General features: G+C 43.8%; 1 protein-coding gene across 4 annotated transcripts in view; it reads right to left on the bottom strand.

Annotated features, from left to right (window-relative positions):
• lrrc34 (leucine rich repeat containing 34) overlaps positions 1–20,260 on the bottom strand; it is a 187,769-nt gene that overhangs the window by 48,349 nt on the left and 119,160 nt on the right. For all 4 annotated transcript variants that reach the window (XM_068041610.1, XM_068041612.1, XM_068041611.1 and 1 more), the window contains one exon: positions 3,176–3,271. In XM_068041610.1, coding sequence (XP_067897711.1) covers positions 3,176–3,271 — 96 coding nt within the window. The remainder of the gene's footprint in view (positions 1–3,175; positions 3,272–20,260) is intronic.

Here is a 20,260-nt window from a genome sequence, read left to right as displayed (position 1 = left end):
ATCAACATTTCTCTAAGACACAAAAACTCAACAGTAAAGGTGAATCAACAGTGGCTAACAAAAGAAGTTAAGGATTGCATTAGGTCAAAGGAAATGACTGAGATGATCGCCAGAAAAACTGGTAAGCCCGGGGATTGGGAGCAATTGAGAGCCCAATGGGAGGCAATCAAAGGGGAGATTCAAGGGATTCAGAGTAAACATGTTCCCATAAAGAAAAGGGGTGAAACGGCCAAATCTCGAGCCCCATGGATGTCAAGGAGCTTACAGGGTAAGATAAGGCAGAAAAGGAAAGCTTATGTCTGACACCGAGAACTCAATAATACAGAAAGCCGACAGGAGTATAGAAAGTGGAGGGGTGAAATCAAAAAGGAAATTAGGAAAGCAAAGAGAGGGCATGAAAGAATATTGGTAAGCAAAATCAAGGTGAACCTAAAGATGTTTTATCAATACATTAAGAGTAAGAGGATAACTTGGGAGAGAGTAAGGCCCATGGGACAAAATTCTGGAACTCCCTTCTTAACAGCACTGTGTTTGTAAATACCCCACATGGACTGCAGCGGTTCAAGAAGGCAGCTCACCACTTCTCAAGGGCAATTAGGGATGGGCAATAAATGCAGGCCCATAGTCCATGAACGAATAGAAACAAGACGACCAAAATGGTAACCTATGTGTAGGGGCGGAAGATGTTGGTATTGTTCTTAATGAATACTTTGCATCTGTCTTCACAAAAGAGAGGGACGATGCAGATATTGTAGTTAAGGAAGAGGGGTGTGAAGTATTGGGTATGGTAAACATAGGGAGAGAGGAAGTATTAATGGGATTAGCATCCTTGAAAGTTGATAAATCATCAGGGCCAGATGAAATGTACCCCAGGCTGTTAAAAGAAACAAGAGAGGAAATAGCGGAGGGTCTGACCATCATTTTCCAGTCCTCACTGGATACAGGTGTGGTGCCGGAGGATTGGAGAACTGCTAATGTTGTACCGCTGTTTACAAAGGGAGGGAAGGATAGACTGAATGATTACAGGCCAGTCAGTCTAACCTCAGTAGTGGGCAAATTATTGGAATCTGTTCTGAGAGACAGGATAAACAGGCACTTAGAAAGGCACAGGTTAATCAAGGATAGTCAGCATGGATTTGTTAAGTGAAGATCTTGTTTGACCAAATTGATCAAATTATTTGAAGAAGCAACAAGGAAGATAGATGAGGGTAGTGCAGTTGATGTAGTCTGTCTGCATGGATTTTAGCAAAGCTTTTAGCAAAGGTCCCACATGGCAGACTGCTTAAAATAAAATCCCATGGGATCCAGGGAAACGCAGAAAGGTGGATACAAAATTGGCTCAGTGGCAGGAAACAAAGGGTAATTCTTGATAAAAGCAAAATACTGCGGATGCTGGAAATCTGAAATAAAAACGAGAAATGCTGGAACCACTCAGCCGGCCTGGCAGCATCTGTGGAAAGAGAAGTAGAGTTAATGTTTCGGGTCAGTGACCCCTCTTCGGAACTGACAAATATTAGAAATGTCAAAGGTTATAAGCAAGTGCGGCGGGGTGGGGCAAGAGATAACAATTCTTGATGGGTGTTTTTGCAACTGGAGAGCTGTTTCCAGTGTCATTCCACAGGGCTCAGTACTGGGTCCCCTGCCTTTTGTTGTATATGTTAACGATATGGACGTAAATGCAGGAGGCATGATCAAGGAGTTTGCAGACGACACAAAGATTGGCCATGTGGTAGATAGCGAGGAGGATAGCTGTAGGCTGCAGGAAGATATTGATGGTTTGGTCAGATGGGCCGAAAAGTGGCAAATGGAATTCAACCTGGAGAAGTGTGAGGTGATGCATTTGGGGAGATCAAACAAGACAAAGGAATACACGATTAATGGGAAAATACTGAGAAGTGTAGAGGAAGTGAGGGACCTTGGAGTGAATGTCCACAGATTCCTGAAGGTAGCAGGACATTTCAATAAGGTGGTTAAGAAGGCATACAGAATCCTTTCCTTTATTAGCCGAGGTATAGAATATAAGAGCAGGGAGGTTATGCTGGAACTGTATAAATCATTGGTTAGGCCACAACTTGAGTACTGTGTGCAGTTCTGGTCACCTCATTATAGAAAGGATGTAATTGCACTAGAGAGGGTACAGAGGAGATTTACGAGGATGTTGCCAGGACTGGAAAAATGCAGCTATGAGGAAAGATTGAATAGGCTGGGGTTGTTCTCCTTGGAACAGAGAAGACTGGCGGGGGATCTGATTGAAATGTACAAAATTCTGGATAGAGTGGAGGTGAAGGGTCTATTCACCTGAGCAGAGAGGTCAGTGACGAGAGGGCATAGATTTAAAATGATTGGTAGAAAAATTAGAGGGGAGATGAGGAAACATTTTTTCACCCAGAGGGTGGTGATGGTCTGGAACTCACTGCCTGAAAGGATAGTTGAGGCAGAAACCCTCAACTCATTGAAAAGGAGTCTGGATATGCACCTCAAGTGCTGTAAGCTGCAGGGCCACAGACCAAATGCTGGAAGGTGGGATCAGAATGGGTGGATTGTTTTTCAGCCAGTGCAGGTACAATGGGCCAAGTAGCCTCTTTCTGTGCCTTAAACCTTCTCTGATTCTATGATTCTATGAACTGTCAGTCACCATAAACTGGAGCATTCTCCATGGCAATACCTCCACAAATCAGTTCTCTAGCCAACCAATCAGCACTCTCTTTTCATACAGGATAAAGTTGTTGTTTTCCCTTATATTGGTATTCTTGCTGATTGTCCTGATGAGTGCAAGACAAAAAGCTTCGAACACTTGTCTCTATTTTCAGCAATACTCAAGTTCTTTGCTACCAAATAACTATAAATATAAAATTCCATCACATTATGATCACTCTTCCGAGAGGCTCCTTTACTCCACGATGTTGAGTTTGAAAGTAATTTAGTTGAGTCTGAAACCAGGACCTTAAGTCTGAACAAAGCAAACCATGAAGATATGAGAGGTGAGTTGGCTGAGGTAGACTGAGAAACTAGATTAAAAGATATGATGGTAGGTAAGCAATGGTAAGCATTTAAAGAATTAATTCATAATTTGCAACAAATATAAATTCCCTTGAGGAATAAAAACCCAATGGGAAAAGTGGTCTAACCATGGATAACAAGACATGTTCTGTCACCCAGTGATCCCACACTGTACCTGGATGGTGTAAAGCACAGGTCGACCAACATCAATGGCTTTGAGAGTGTTGTTGTTGTTTAGAACTGTTGCGAAAGCAATCAGACTTTGAATTCCCTAAAAACACAGAAAGTAAAAATCATACACTCAACATCAAAAATAACAAAACTATCCTGTAGAAAATACAACTTAAAGCAAGAAGAGGAAGATGGACTTGAACCAGCTTTAATGATGGAGTTTTTAATGTCAAAACATTTGTTAAACAGTCTCAATGTGATTTAAAATCTTAACATTTCAGTGAGAAAGGAACTCTGCAACAGGTTAGAAAAAGGAGAGAAGATCACAGAATGATACAGCACAGAAGAAAGGCATTCAGCCCATCGTACCCGTGCTAGCTCTTTGAAAGAGCTAATGTGTTCCACTCCCTTGCTGCTGCAAATTTCTCATCATCTAATATTTATCCAATTTCCTTTGAATCTATTCAATCTTCTTCCACTGCCCTTTCAGGCAGCACATTCCAGATTACAGTAACTCATTGTGTAATAAGAAAGTTCTCATCTCTCCCTTCTGGTTCTTTAGCCAAGAATCTTGAATCGGTGTCTTCTGGTTACTGACTCTCCTGCCCCGGAAACAATTTCTCAAAACTTACTCTATCAAAACAATTCATAATTTTGAGCACCTCTGTTAAATCTCCCCTTAACCTTCACTGCTCTAAGGAGAACAAGCCCAGCTTCTCCAGCCTCTCTGCAAAAATGAAATTCCTCATCCCTGGTACCATTCCAGTAAATCTCGACTACACAATCTCCAAGGTCCTTTCTAAAGTGTGCTGCCCAGAATTGGACACACTATTCCAGTCGAGGCCTCCTAACCAGTGTTTTAGAAAGGTTTAGAATACATTCCATGTTTTTGTACTCTATTCCTCTAGTTAAAAAGCCCAGAATCCCGTATACCTTATCAACAGTTTTCTCAAAACGTCCTGCCTCCAACAAAGAGTTTTGAAATGCAAAGAACAAAGAACAAAGATCAGTACAGCACAGGAACAGGCCATTCGGCCCTCCAAGCCTGCGCCGATCTTGATGTCTGCCTAAACTAAAACCTTCTGCACTTCCAGGGTACGTATCCCTCTATTCCCATCCTATTCATGTATTTGTCAAGATGTCTCTTAAACGTCTCTATGGTACCTGCTTCCACCACCTCCCCTGGCAGCAAGTTCCAGGCACTCACCACCCTCTGTGTAAAAAAGTTGCCTCGCACATCCCCTCCAAACTTTGCCCCTCGCACCTTAAACCTATGTCCCCTAGTAACTGACTGTTCCACCCTGGGAAAAAGCTTCTGACTATCCACTCTGTCCATGCCACTCATAACTTTGTAAACCTCTATCATGTCGCCCCTCCACCTCCGTCGTTCCAGTGAAAACAATCTGAGTTTTTCCAACCTCTCCTCATAGCTAATGCCCTCCAGACCAGGCAACATCCTGGTAAACCTCCTCTGTACCCTCTCCAAAGCATCCACGTCATTCACGTAGTGTGGCAACCAGAATTGCACGCAATATTCTAAGTGTGGCCTAACTAAGGTTCTGTACAGCTGCAACATGACTTGCCAATTTTTATACTCTATGCCCCGACCGATAAAGGCAAGCATGCCATATGCCTTCTTGACTACCTTATCCACCTGCGTTGCCACTTTCAGTGACCTGTGGACCTGTACGCCCAGATCTCTCTGCCTGTCAATACTCCTAAGGGTTCTGCAATTTACTGTATACCTCCCACTTGCATTAGACCTTCCAAAATGCATTACCTCACATTTGTCCGGATTAAACTCCATCTGCCAATTCTCCGCCCAAGTCTACAACCGATCTATATCCTGCTGTATCCTCTGACAATCCTCATCATTATCCGCAACTCCACCAACCTTTGTGTCGTCCGCAAACTTACTAATCAGACCAGCTACATTTTCCTCCAAATCATTTATCTATACTACAAACAGCAAACGTCCCAGCACTGATCCCTGCGGAACACCACTAGTCACATTCCACCATTCAAAAAAGCACCCTTACACTGCTACCCTCTGTATTCTGTGACCGAGTCAGTTCTGTATCCATCTTGCCAGCTCACCTCTGATCCCGTGTGACTTCACCTTTTGTTTGCCATGCAGGACCTTGTCAAAGGCTTTACTAAATTCCATATAGATAACATCCACTGCCCTTCCTTCATCAATCATCTTTGTCACTTCCTCAAAAAACTCAATCAAATTAGTAAGACACGACCTCCCCTTCACAAAACCATGCTATCTCTCGCCAATAAGTTTGTTTGTTTCCAAATGGGAGTAAATCCTGTCCCGAATAATCCTCTCTAATAGTTTCCCTACCACTGACGTAAGGCTCACCAGTCTATAATTTCCTGGAATATCCTTACCACCCTTCTTAAACAAAGGCACAACATTGGCTATTCTCCAGTCCTCTGGGACCTCACTTGTAGCCAATAAGGATGCAAAGATTTCTGTCAAGGCCCCAGCAATTTCTTCCCTTGCCTCCCTCAGTATTCTAGGGTAGATCCCATCTGGCCCTGGGGACTTATCTACCTTAATGCTTTGCAAGACACCCAACACCTCCTCCTTTTTGATATTGAGATGACTGAGACTATCTGCACTCCCTTCCCTTGGCTCATCATCCACCAAGTCCTTCTCTTTGGTGAATACTGATGCAGAGTACTCATTTAGCACCTCGCCCATTTCCTCTGGCTCCACACATAGATTCCCATCTCTGTCCTTGAGTGGGCCAACCCTTTCCCTGGTTACCCTCTTGCTCTTTATATATGTGTAAAAAGCCTTGGGATTTTCCTTAATCCTGTTTGCCAATGACTTTTCATGGCCCCTTTTAGCCCTCCTAACTCCTTGCTTAAGTTCCTTCCTATTGTCTTTATATTCCTCAAGTGCTTCATCTGTTCCTAGCCTTCCAGCCCTTACAAATGCTTCCTTTTTCTTTTTGACTAGGCTCACAGTATCCCGTATTATCCAAGCTTCCCGAAACTTGCCAAACTTGTCTTTCTTCCTCACAGGAACATGCTGGTCCTGGATTCTAATCAGCTGACATTTGAAAGACTCCCACGTGTCAGATGTTGATTTACCCTCAAACAGCCGCCCCCAATCTAAATTCTTCAGTTCCTGCCTAATATTGTTATAATTAGCCTTCCCCCAATTTAGCACCTTCACCCGAGGACTACTCTTATCCTTATCCACAAGTAGTTTAAAACTTATGGAAATATGGTCACTGCTCCCGAAATGCTCCCCCACTGAAACTTCGACCACCTGGCCGGGCTCATTCCCCAATACCATGTCCAGAATGGCCCCATCCCAAGTTGGACTATCTACATACTGTTTCAAGAAGCCCTCCTGGATGCTCCTTACAAATTCTGCCCCATCCAAGCCCCTAGCACTAAGTGAGTCCCAGTCAATATTGGGGAAGTTAAAATCACCCACCACTGCAACCCTGTTACCTTTACATGTTTCCAAAATCTGTCTACATATCTGCTCCTCCACCTCCTGCTGGCTGTTGGGAGGCCTGTAGTAAACCCCCAACATCGTGACTGCACCCTTCCTATTCCTGAGCTCCACCCATATTGCCTCACTGCATGACCCCTCTGAGGTGTCCTCCCGCAGTACAGCTGTGATATTCTCTTTAACCAGTAATGCAACTCCCCCACCCCTTTTACATCCCCCTCTATCCTGCCTGAAACTTCTAAAGCCTGGAACATTTAGCTGCCAATCCTGCCCTTCCCTCAACCAAGTCTCTGTAATAGCAACAACATCATAGTTCCAAGTACTAATCCAAGCTCTAAGTTCATCTGCCTTACCTGTTATACTTCTCGCATTGAAACAAATGCACTTCAGACCACCAGTCCCACTGTGCTCAGCAACATCTCCCTGCCTGCTCTTCCTCTTCGTCCTACTGGCCTTATTTACTATGTCCTCCTCATTTATTTCACTAGCTGTCCTACTGCTCTGGTTCCCACCCCCCCTGCCACACTAGTTTAAACCGTCCCAAGTGACGCTAGCAAACCTTGCAGCCAGGATATTAGTGCCTCTCCAGTTTCGATGCAACATGTCCTTCTTGTACAGGTCCCATCTGTCCCTGAAGAGAGCCCAATGGTCCAGATATCTGAAACCCTCCCTTCTGCACCAGCTGCTCAGCCACGCGTTTAGCTGCACTATCTTCCTATTTCTAGCCTCACTGGCACGTGGCACAGGGAGTAATCCCGAGATTACAATCCTAGAGGTCCTGTTTTTTAGCTTACTACCTAACTCCCTAAACTCCCCCTGCAGGACCTCATCACTCTTCCTGCCTATGTCGTTGGTACCGATGTGTACCACAACCTCTGGCTGTTCACCCTCCCCCTTCAGAATGCCCCCTGTCCGTTCAGAGACATCCTTGACCCTGGCACCAGGGAGGCAACATACCATCCTGGAGTCTCTTGCACATCCACAGAAGTGCCTATCTGTGCCCCTGACTATAGAGTCCCCTATAACTATTGCTCTTCTGCGCTTTGTCCCTCCCTGCTGAACAACAGTGCCAGCCGTGGTGCCACTGCTCTGGCTGCTGCTGTTTTCCCCTGATAGGCCATCCCCCCCCAACAGTATCCAAAACGGCAGCCCTAGGTCTCTCTGTTCCGGCATCAACTTTAAAATGAAACTGTATAGTTGATATTGCCCCTGCTCAGCTTTCCTACCAAAATGCACCACTTGACACTACAGATATTCCGGAAAGAAACAAAGACCAAAATCATACAGATAGGCATAATTAGAGCCAGTAGAATTCCTCGACTGCTATGAATTGTTTCAGTTAATGTCAAAAAGTTAAAATGAATGACGATGGTGGGGGGAGGGGGGGTGGGGGGATAAGATTGTTGGGGGTTTAGATTGTTGGGAGTTTAGGTTGTTGGGAGTTTAGATTGTTGGGAGTTTAGATTGTTGGGAGTTTAGATTGTTGGGAGTTTAGGTTGTTGGGAGTTTAGGTTGTTGGGAGTTTAGGTTGTTGGGAGTTTAGGTTGTTGGGAGTTTAGATTGTTGGGAGTTTAGGTTGTTGGGAGTTTAGGTTGTTGGGAGTTTAGGTTGTTGGGAGTTTAGGTTGTTGGGAGTTTAGGTTGTTGGGAGTTTAGGTTGTTGGGAGTTTAGATTGTTGGGAGTTTAGATTGTTGGGGGTTTAGATTGTTGGGGGTTTAGATTGTTGGGGGTTTAGATTGTTGGGAGTTTAGGTTGTTGGGAGTTTAGATTGTTGGGAGTTTAGGTTGTTGGGAGTTTAGGTTGTTGGGAGTTTAGATTGTTGGGAGTTTAGATTGTTGGGAGTTTAGATTGTTGGGAGTTTAGGTTGTTGGGAGTTTAGATTGTTGGGAGTTTAGGTTGTTGGGAGTTTAGATTGTTGGGAGTTTAGGTTGTTGGGAGTTTAGATTGTTGGGAGTTTAGATTGTTAGGAGTTTAGATTGTTGGGAGTTTAGATTGTTGGGAGTTTAGATTGTTGGGAGTTTTGGTTGTTGGGAGTTTAGATTGTTGGGAGCTTAGGTTGTTGGGAGTTTAGATTGTTGGGGGTTTAGATTGTTGGAAGTTTAGGCTGTTGGGAGTTTAGGTTGTTGGGAGTTTAGGTTGTTGGGAGTTTAGGTTGTTGGGAGTTTAGATTGTTGGGAGTTTAGGTTGTTGGGAGTTTAGGTTGTTGGGAGTTTAGATTGTTGGGAGTTTAGGTTGTTGGGAGTTTAGGTTGTTGGGAGTTTAGGTTGTTGGGAGTTTAGGTTGTTGGGAGTTTAGGTTGTTGGGAGTTTAGATCGTTGGGAGTTTAGATCGTTGGGAGTTTAGGTCGTTGGGAGTTTAGATTGTTGGGAGTTTAGGTTGTTGGGAGTTTAGATTGTTGGGAGTTTAGATTGTTGGGGGTTTAGATTGTTGGGGGTTTAGATTGTTGGGGGTTTAGATTGTTGGGGGTTTAGATATTGGGAGTTTAGGTTGTTGGGAGTTTAGGTTGTTGGGAGTTTAGGTTGTTGGGAGTTTAGATTGTTGGGAGTTTAGATTGTTGGGAGTTTAGATTGTTGGGAGTTTAGATTGTTGGGAGTTTAGGTTTTTGGGAGTTTAGATTGTTGGGAGTTTAGATTGTTGGGAGTTTAGATTGTTGGGGGTTTAGATTGTTGGGGGTTTAGATTGTTGGGAGTTTAGGTTGTTGGGAGTTTAGGTTGTTGGGAGTTTAGGTTGTTGGGAGTTTAGGTTGTTGGGAGTTTAGGTTGTTGGGAGTTTAGATTGTTGGGAGTTTAGGTTGTTGGGAGTTTAGATTGTTGGGAGTTTAGGTTGTTGGGAGTTTAGGTTGTTGGGAGTTTAGATTGTTGGAAGTTTAGGTTGCTGGGAGTTTAGGTTGTTGGGAGTTTAGATTGTTGGGAGTTTAGATTGTTGGGAGTTTAGATTGTTGGGAGTTTAGGTTGTTGGGAGTTTAGATTGTTGGGAGTTTAGGTTGTTGGGAGTTTAGATTGTTGGGAGTTTAGATTGTTGGGAGTTTAGATTGTTGGGAGTTTAGGTTGTTGGGAGTTTAGGTTGTTGGGAGTTTAGGTTGTTGGGAGTTTAGGTTGTTGGGAGTTTAGATTGTTGGGAGTTTAGGTTGTTGGGAGTTTAGGTTGTTGGGAGTTTAGATTGTTGGGAGTTTAGGTTGTTGGGAGTTTAGATTGTTGGGACTTTAGGTTGCTGGGAGTTTAGGTTGCTGGGAGTTTAGGTTGCTGGGAGTTTAGGTTGCTGGGAGTTTAGGTTGCTGGGGGTGAAATTGTTTTGGGTTTTAAATTGTGTATTACATTGCTGGCAGTTTAACTTGTTGGGGATTTCGATTGTTAGGGATTTCGATTGTTGGGGATTTCGATTGTTGGGGATTTCGATTGTTGTGGGGTTTATATTGTTGGGTCACATCGAATCATAGAATCATAGAAAGATTAAGGCACAGAAAGAGGCCACTTGGCCCATCGTGTCTGTGCCGGCCAAAAATCAATCCACCCATTCTAATCCCACCTTCCAGCATTTGATCCGTAGCCCTGCAGATTACGGCACTTGAGGTGCATATCCAGACTCCTTTTCAATGAGTTGAGGGTCTCTGCCTCAAATACCCTTTCAGGCAGTGAGTTCCAGACCATCACCACCCTCTGGGTCAAAATGTTTTTCCCCATCTGCCCTCTAATTATTCTTCCAATCACCCTAAATCTATGCCCCCTCATCACTGAACTCTCTGCTAAGGTGAATAGACCCTTCACCTCCATTCTATCCAGACCCCTCAAAATGTTATACATTTCAATCAGATCTCCCCTCGGCCTTCTCTGTTCCAAGGAGAACAATCCCAGCCTATCCAATCTTTCCTCATTGCTGCATTTTTCCAGACTTGGCAACATCCTCGTAAATCTCCTCTGTACCCTCCCTAGTGCAATTACATCCTTTCTGTAATGAGGTGACCAGAACTGCACGCAGTACTCAAATTGTGGCCTAACCAATGAGTTATACAGTTCCAGCATAACCTCCCTGCTCTTGTTTTTATTTATTTAGAGATACAGCACTGAAACAGGCCCTTCGGCCCACCGAGTCTGTGCCAACCATCAACAACCCATTTATACTAATCCCATATTCCTACCACATCCCCACCTGTCCCTATATTCCCCTACCACCTACCTATACTAGGGGCAATTTATAATGGCTAGTTTACCTATCAACCCTCAAGTCTTTGTCTGTGGGAGGAAACCGAAGCACCTGGCGAAAACCCACGCGGTCACAGGGAGAACTTGCAAACTCCGCACAGGCAGTACCCAGAATTGAACCCGGGTCGCTGGAGCTGTGAGGCTGCGGTGCTAACCACTGCACCGCCCTATATTCTATACTTGTATTCTATACCTCGGCTAATAAAGGAAAGGATTCCATATACCTTCTTAACCACCTTATCGACCTGTCCTGCTACCTTCAGGGATCTGTGGACATTCACTCCAAGGTCCATCACTTCCTCTACACTTCTCAGTATTTTCCCATTAATCGTGTATTCCTTTGCCTTGTTTGATCTCCCCAAATGCCTCACCTCACAATGCTCCAGGTTGAATTCTATTTGCCACTTTTCTGCCCATCTGACCAGAACATCAATATCTTCCTGCAGCCTACAGCTATCCTCCTCGCTATCTACCACATGGCCAATCTTTGTGTCGTCCGCAAACTTCTTGATCATGCCCCCTACATTTACATGCAAATCGTTAATATATACCACAAAAAGCAGGGGATCCAGTACTGGGCCCTGCGGAATGCCACTGGAAACAGCCCTCCAGTCACAAGAACACCCGTCAACAATTACCCATTGTTTCCTGCAACTGAGCCAATTTTGTATCCACCTTTGTTAACGTTTCGGGTCAGTGACCCTTCTTTGGAACTGTTTGAACCAGTTCCGAAGAAGGGTCACTGACCAGAAACGTTAACTCTGCTTCTCTTTCCACAGATGCTGCCAGACCTGCTGAGTATTTTCAGCATTTCTTGTTTTTATTTCATATTTCCAGCATCCGCAGTATTTTGCTTTTATTATTTGTATCCACCTTGCTGAATTTCCCTGGATCCTATGGGATTTTATTTTTTTAACCAGTCTTCCATGTGGGACCTTGTCAAAAGCCTTGCTTAAATCCATGTAGACCACATCAACTGCACTACCCTCATCTATCTTCCTTGTTACTTCTTCAAAAAATTCAATCAAGTTGGTCAAACAAGATCTTCCCTTAACAAATTCATGCTGACTATCCTTGATTAACCTGTGACTTTCTAAGTGACAGTTTATCCTGTCTTTCAGAATAGATTCCAATAATTTTCCCATTACTGAGGTTAGACTGACTGGCCTGTAATTATTCAGTCTATCCCTCGCTCCCTTTTTAAACAGAGGTACAACATTAGCAGTTCTCCAATCCTCCGGCACCACACCTGCATCCAGTGAGGACTGGAAAATGATGGTCGGACCTTCCGCTATTTCCTGTCTTGCTTCTTTTAACAGCCTAGGATATATTCCATCTGGCCCTGGTGATTTATCAACTTTCAAGGATGCTAATCCCATTAATACTTCCTCTCTCCCTATGTTTATCACATCCAAAACTTTGCACTCTTCCCCCTTAGCTACAATATCTGCATCCTCCCCCTCTTTTGTGAAGACAGAAGCAAAGTATTCTTTGAGAACCATACCAATATCTTCAGCCCCTACACGTAGGTTACCTCTTTGGTCTTTTATGGGCCCTACTCTTTCCCAAGTTATCCTCTTACTCTTAATGTATTGATAAAACATCTTTGGGTTCACCTTGATTTTGTTTGCCAATATTCTTTCATGCCCTCTCTTTGCTTTCCTAATTTCCTTTTTGATTTCACCCCGCCACTTTCTATACTCCTCTCGGTTTTCTGTTGTATTGAGTGCTCGGTGTCAGACACAAGAGCTTTTCTTTTCTGCCTTTTCTTACCCTGTAGGCTCCTTAACATCCAGGGGGCTCTAGGTTTGGCTGTCTCACCCTTTTTCTTTGTGGGAACATGTTTAACCTGAACCCCTTGAATCTCCCCTTTGAAAGCCTCCCACTGTTCTGACACTGATTTACTTCAAGTAGCGGTTTCCAGTCCACTTTCGCTAAATCACTCCTCAGCTTAGTAAAATTGAGAATTCTAATTCCTGTTCTATCTCTGCCCTTTTCCATAATTATGTTAAAACTGACTGAATTATGATCACTACCACCAAAATGCTCTGCCACTGCCACTCCACCCACCTGTCCATCTTCATTTCCTAAAACTAAGTCTAAAACTACACCCTCTCTTATTGGGCTTGCTACATTTGGGGGTTTAGATTGTCGGGGGATTCGATTGTCGGGGGATTCGATTGTCGGGGGTTTAGATTGTCGGGGGTTTAGATTGTCGGGGGATTCGATTGTCGGGGGATTCGATTGTCGGGGATTCGATTGTCGGGGGATTCGATTGTCGGGGGTTTAGATTGTCGGGGGATTCGATTGTCGGGGGATTCGATTGTCGGGGGTTTAGATTGTCGGAGGATTAGATTGTCGGGGGATTCGATTGTCGGGGGATTCGATTGTCGGGGGTTTAGATTGTCGGGGGTTTAGATTGTCGGGGGATTCGATTGTCGGGGGATTCGATTGTCGGGGGATTCGATTGTCGGGGGTTTAGATTGTCGGGGGTTTAGATTGTCGGGGGTTTAGATTGTCGGGGGATTCGATTGTCGGGGGATTCGATTGTCGGGGGATTCGATTGTCGGGGGATTCGATTGTTTGGCTTTACATAGTCGGGGGTTTAGATTGTTGGAGGATTAGATTGTTGGGGTTTACTTTGTTGTGGGTTTAGACTGTTGGGGGTTTGGAATGTAGCAGGTTTAGGTTGTTAGGCATTTACTTTGTTGGGTGTTTATAAGTTCATTGTTAGATTGCTAGGGGTTTAGGTTGTATGGGGTTTTAATTGTTGGGGGCTCAGATTGTTGGGGTTTACATTGTTGGGGGATTAGATATTTGGGGGTTTTGTTTGTTGAGGGTTTTGATTGTTGCTAGTTTATTCTTGTGGTTTACAGTGTTGGGGGTTTTGATTGTTGGGGTTTAGATTGTTGGGATTCACCAGTTAGTGGTGCCACAGAGGTACCGGTGAGAAATATTAAGAAGGGCCCATGAGACTGCAGCGGCTCTACATGCTGGTATACGAAAGACCAAAACCCGCATAAGGCAGCACAAAGATGTAGTGGAGTACTGCAGGAGTTGCCATATCTGCCAGGTTGAGGGGAAACCCCAACCTAAAGTGAAACCTGCACCCCTAAGTCCTGTACCGGTGTTAAGAGGCCCCTCCAGCAGAGGGCTGGTGAACTGGAAGGGACCCCCGCCAAGAACAAAATGGGACAGGCAGGCACAAGGCTGGCAAAAGGTTAGAAAGAGAAGCAGAAAAAGTGACCAAGGGGGCAGGTGAAAGGAAGTCTGGAAAGATTCCCGAAGGAAAACCCCTACCGCCCGGTAAATCACCTCTGAAAAATGTGAAAAGTTAGACCCCGCATCCTCTTATGTAAATGCAGACTCTAGCAGCACCCCACCAGAGTTGCTAACAGCATTTATAGGAACCTGCAGAGACAAAAAGGAGACCTCTAGGGGCAGAGAAACCGTGAGAGTGATGCCTCATCTTGTCAAAGGGTCACCAGAAAATGCAGTTAAGTCTGCACAAATACCTGCAGGTAGGAGTGTCCCAGAGAACAAAGGAAAGAGTAACAGAGATTCCTCCCCCACAGTCAGAGGAAAAGGAAAACACCCACCCCCGAAGCCAAAAACATTCAGGATGGGCACATCCCCTTACTTACTCTCCTGGAGAAAAAAAGGGAAATTACAGCAGCCCTGTGCCACCCCCCCCCCCCTCCCCCCCCCCCAAAGAACAGACCAATTATTGAGTTCAAGACTGGTGAATGAATGAAAATGAATGAGAGAAATGCTTGGTTTCCTTCTATATCTCATATTCCTCTCAAACTCTGTAATAAAATTGCCATTTTCTTCAAACTGCATTTCATTCACATCCAAGTCATTAATATATATGACAAACAACAGAGGGCTCAGCACTGATCCTTGCGGCACACCACTGGTCACCGGCCTCCAATCTGAAAAACAACCCTCCACTACCACCCTCTGCCTCCTATCACCAAGCCAATTATGTATCCAATTGGCTAGCTCACCCTGGATCCCATGTGTTCGAACCTTCCGGACCAGCCTACCATGCGGGACCTTGTCAAAGGCTTTGCTAAAGTCCATGTAGACAACGTCCATCGCCCTGCTATGTCAATCCTCTTGGTCACCTCCTCGAAAAACCCAATCAAATTCGAGAGACATGATTTCCCACGCACAAAGTCATGCTGACTATCCTTAATCAGACCGTGCCTTTCCAGATGCATATAAATCCTATCTCCCAGAATCCCTTCTAATAACTTTTCCACCACTGATGTAAGGCTCACCGGCCTGTAATTCCCTGGCTTATCCCTGCTGCCCTTCTTAAATAAAGGCACAACATTAGCTATCTTCCAGTCTTCTAGTACCTCACCCGTGGCTAACTATGAAACAAAAATCTCTGCCAGGGCCCCAGCAATCTCCTCCCTTGCTTCCCATAGCATCCTAGGATACACCTGGTCAGGCCCTGGGGATTTATCCACCTTAATGCTCTTCAAAACATCCAACACCTCCTCCTTTGTAATGTTGATATGCTCCAGGATATCACAGTTCCCTCCCTTGAACTGACTAGCTTCCATGACTTTCTCCACGGTAAATATGGATGAGAAATTTTCATTTAAGACCTCGCCCATTTCCCGTGGCTCCACACATAGATTACCACACTGATCCTTAAGGAGACCTACTCTCTCCCTAGCTACCATTTTACTCTTAATATACTTATAGAATCTTTTAGGATTCTCCTTTATCTTATCTGCCAGGGAAATCTCATGGCCCAAACCCATGTACTCATGTGGTCCTGGAAACAATCACCACCTGTTTAAAAAAAACATATAATCCATTGCAGTTTAATGGGTTAATTTGTCCAATCATATCTGTCAATTTAGAAACTTAAAATGTAACAATGTCCAATATATAAATTTACACTCAGCAATATAAAGTTGTGTGGTGAATTAAATGGGAAAAAAAACAGCTGTCAGCACAAAGAGTTAACTTCTCTGCTCATTTTCAAGGGGGTGGAGCAAAATATTCCCAGATGTGTTACTTTACATAACTTTATTTTAAAACAACTTTCTCGATGGTAAGAGATCCAAATTCCAAACCAAACTCTATTTTAAAATTGTTTTCCCAAATCTTGGAGCCTCTTTTAAACTTGCACAATTTTTTTTAGCCTTAGAAATTACATCACTTTTTTCCTTGTTCTATCTTCAGGCGCCCTTTCAAATGAATGTAATACAACTGTAAGAAAAAACTAAAAAAAGTAGTTTTTACAATTACATAAAAACTTCAACATTCTTAGAGCAAAAAGAGTTAAAGACAACACAGCAACCTTGCAGCCCTTTAACAGTAGAAAAGTGGACATTTTCAATTCCAGATGTTTGCTATTTAACCTATTTGGAAAAACACAGTCAGTAAAACATGTGTTTAAACTGCAAAATAAAGGCAATAGCAGTTTTTTAAACAAAAAACTAGCCCAATAAAAGCAAAGTGTATTAAAAACTTCAAATTTCATTTTTGCCAGTCATCTTCAAGGTTGAAGCTTATCTCATAAAACAAACTTTAGTGTTTACACAGTTGCAAAACTTAATTTAAAAATAAAAATAAAACATCGCACCAGCATCTTTAATTTAAAATGTAATCCAGATTTAATATTTTTCCAATTCTGGATGTGCAATCTTAAATGGGAATTGTTATGACTGAGGTGGGAGGACTGCACTGTTTCTTCTATTTCCACTTCTCCCCGGGTCACAATAAATATTTACATTTCTCCACTTACTGATACGGTCAATCCCAGACTCTATTTTTCCCAGAATAAAACACACCAACCAGGTGTCTTTAATAAAGAACAAAATTATCAGTTCATTATAAAACAAGTCGTAAGCAGTAATGAAGCAAAGCATAAACACACAGATTGGAGTGTAAAAGGTCACGTTTTACCGTAGCTCCAGACATACATCCATTAACCGGAAAAATAAAAGGGAATTTTGCTTTCGAGCTCTGTTACAAAAAAAACTCACTTAGACTGAATACTTGCACATTCTTGAAGAAAAAAGAGAAGATATGGAAAAATGTCCTTTGTTTTGGTTTGGCGTCTGTTACAAGATAGCTTCTATTTCTTTTGTATAATATGTGTTAAGGACGTATATTTGAATTATGGACAGTAATTCATTAGAATCTTGAAGAAATGGCTGAACTTTGTGGGGTTTTTGGAAGAAAAAAAGTTACCCGACGATTTGTCTAGTACACTGGACGAGTAATCCAGATCCACTCCCCCCCACCACCCACTCCCACCCCAGGCTAATGCTCTGGGGACATGGGTTCGAATCCCACCATGGCATATGGTGAAATTTAAACACAATTTATAAATCTGGAATTAAAAGCGAGTCTAAAGGTGACCATGATACCATGTCGATTGTTGTAAAAACCCAGCTGGTTCACAAATGTCCTTCAGGTAAGGAAATCTGCCATCCTCACCTGTTCTGTCCTTAATGTGACTCCAGACCCACAGCAATGTGGTTGACTCTTAAATACCCTATGAAATGGCCTCGCAAGCTACTCAGTTCAAGGACAATTAGGGACAGGCAACAAATGCTGGCCTAGCCAGCGATGCCCTCATCCCATGAATGAATAAAATAAAAAAAACAAGTCTTACTGGAAGGCACCTGTTTTCAAATAACTCAGCTGTTTTTGCCTTGGAGAGATGTTTACAAAGAAGTGACAAGCCAAGATTTATGTTTGTCACAGGGCTTGTTTCGGAAAAAGTTTTATTTTCAACATGAACTGTTAAAGAAGCCAGTTTGCTTATCACCTGCCAGCAAAACGGAAGAAGATCCAGCCAGCTCAACCTGTTCTCTTGAAAAGAAATCCCGCATCAAGTGTGCTTGTTATTGCCTCCTCCTGTATTTGAAGGAACCTCAAGGGGGAGGGGAAGCAGCCCCAAGTCGTGGTCCACATAGGCACTAACGACATAGGTAGGAAGACAGATGGGGATTTACGGCAGAAATTCGGGGAGCTAGGGTGGAAGCTTAGAGCGAGAACAAACAGAGTTGTTATCTCTGGGTTGTTGCCCGTGCCACGTGCTAGCGAAGTGAGGAATAGGGAGAGAGAGGAGTTGAACACGTGGCTGCAGGGATGCTGTAGGAGGGAGGGTTTTGGTTTCCTGGATAATTGGGGCTCTTTCTGGGGTAGGTGGGACCTCTACAAACAGGATGGTCTTCACCTGAACCAGAGGGGTACCAATATCCTGGGGGGGAGATTTGCTAGTGCTCTTCGGGGGGGTTTAAACTAATTCAGCAGGGGAATGGGAACCTAAAATATAGTGCCAGTGTACAGGATGTTGAGAGTAGTGAGGTCAGGGATAAGGTTACAAGGACGCAAGAGGGCACTGGCAAGCAAGAGCTTGGTTTAAAATGTGTCTACTTCAACGCCAGGAGCATCCAGAATAAGGTGGGTGAGCTTGCAGCATGGGTTGGTACCTGGGATCTCGATGCTGTGGCCATTTCAGAGACATGGGTAGAGCAGGGACAGGAATGGATGTTGCGGGTTCTGGGATTTAGATGTTTCACTAAGAACAGAGAAGATGGTAAAAGGGGGGGGGGTGTGGCATTGTTAATCAAGGAAAGTATTACAGCGGCAGAAAGGACGTTTGAGGACTCGTCTACAGAGGTAGTCTGGGCCGAGGTTAGAAACAGGAGAGGAGAGGTCACCCTGTTGGGAGTTTTCTATAGACCTCCAAATAGTTCCAGAGATGTAGAGGAAAGGATAGCAAAGATGATTCTTGACAGGAGCGAGAGTAACAGGGTAGTGGTTATGGGGGACTTTAACTTTCCAAATATCGACTGGAAATACTATAGTTCGAGTACTTTAGATGGGTCTGTTTTTGTCCAGTGTGTGCAGGAGGGTTTTCTGACACAGTATGTAGACAGGCCAACCAGGGGCGATGCCACATTGGATTTGCTACTGGGTAATGAACCCGGCCAGGTGTTAGATTAAGAAGTTGGTGAGCACTTTGGTGATAGTGATCACAATTCGGTTAGGTTTACCTTCGCAATGGGCAGCGACAGGCATATACAGCAGGGCAAGAATTATAGCTGGGGGAAAGGAAATTATGATGCGATTAGGCAAGATTTAGGATGCATAGGATGGGGAAGGAAACTGCAGGGGATGGGCACAATCGAAATGTGGAGCTTATTCAAGGAGCAGCTACTGCGTGTCCTTGATAAGTATGTACCTGTCAGGCAGGGAGGAAGTTGTCGAGCGAGGGAGCCGTGGTTTACTAAAGAAGTTGAAGAGCTTGTCAAGAGGAAGAAGAAGGCTTATGTTAGAATGAGACGTGAAGGCTCAGTTAGGGTGCTTGAGAGTTACAAGCTAGCCAGGAAGGATCTAAAGGGAGAGATAAGAAGAGCAAGGAGAGGACACGAGAAGTCATTGGCGGATAGGATCAAAGAAAACCCTAAGGCTTTCGATAGGTATATCAGGAATAAAAGAATGACTAGAGATAGGTTAGGGCCAATCAAGGATAGTAGTGGGATGTTGTGTGTGGAATCGGAGGAGATAGGGGAAGTGTTAAATGAATATTTTGCGTCGGTATTTACAGTGGAGAAAGAAAATGTTGTCGAGGAGAATACTGAGATACAGACTACTAGGCTAGATGGGATTGAGGTTCACAAGGAGGAGGTGTTAGCAATTTTGGAAAGTGTGAAAATAGAAAAGTCCCCTGGGCCAGATGGGATTTATCCTAGGATTCTCTGGGAAGCCAGGGAGGAGATTGCAGAGCCTTTGTCCTTGATTTTTATGTCATCATTGTCGACAGGAATAGTGCCGGAAGACTGGAGGATAGCAAATGTTGTCCCCTTGTTCAAGAAGGGGAGTAGAGACAGCCCTGGTAATTATAGACCTGTGAGCCTTACTTCGGTTGTGGGTAAAATGTTGGAAAAGGTTACAAGAGATAGGATTTATAATCATCTTGAAAAGAATAAGTTCATTAGAGATAGTCAGCACGGTTTTGTGAAGGGTAGGTCGTGCCTCACAAACCTTATTGAGTTTTTTGACAAGGTGACCAAACAGGTGGATGAGGGTAAAGCAGTGGATGTGGTGTATATGGATTTCAGTAAGGCGTTTGATAAGGTTCCCCACGGTAGGCTATTGCAGAAAATACGGAAGTATGGGGTTGAAGGTGATTTAGTGCTTTGGATCAGAAATTGGCTAGCTGAAAGAAGACAGAGGGTGGTGGTTGATGGCAAATGTTCATCCTGGAGTTTAGTTACTAGTGGTGTACCGCAAGGATCTGTTTTGGGGCCACTGCTGTTTGTCATTTTTATAAATGACCTGGAAGAGGGTGTAGAAGGGTGGGTTAGTAAATTTGCGGATGACACGAAGGTCGGTGGAGTTGTGGATAGTGCCGAAGGATGTT

The sequence above is a fragment of the Heterodontus francisci genome, chromosome 11 (assembly GCF_036365525.1).
Source record: "Heterodontus francisci isolate sHetFra1 chromosome 11, sHetFra1.hap1, whole genome shotgun sequence".
Taxonomy (NCBI): Eukaryota; Metazoa; Chordata; class Chondrichthyes; order Heterodontiformes; family Heterodontidae; genus Heterodontus; species Heterodontus francisci.
This window is presented reverse-complemented; position numbering and strand designations above follow the sequence as displayed.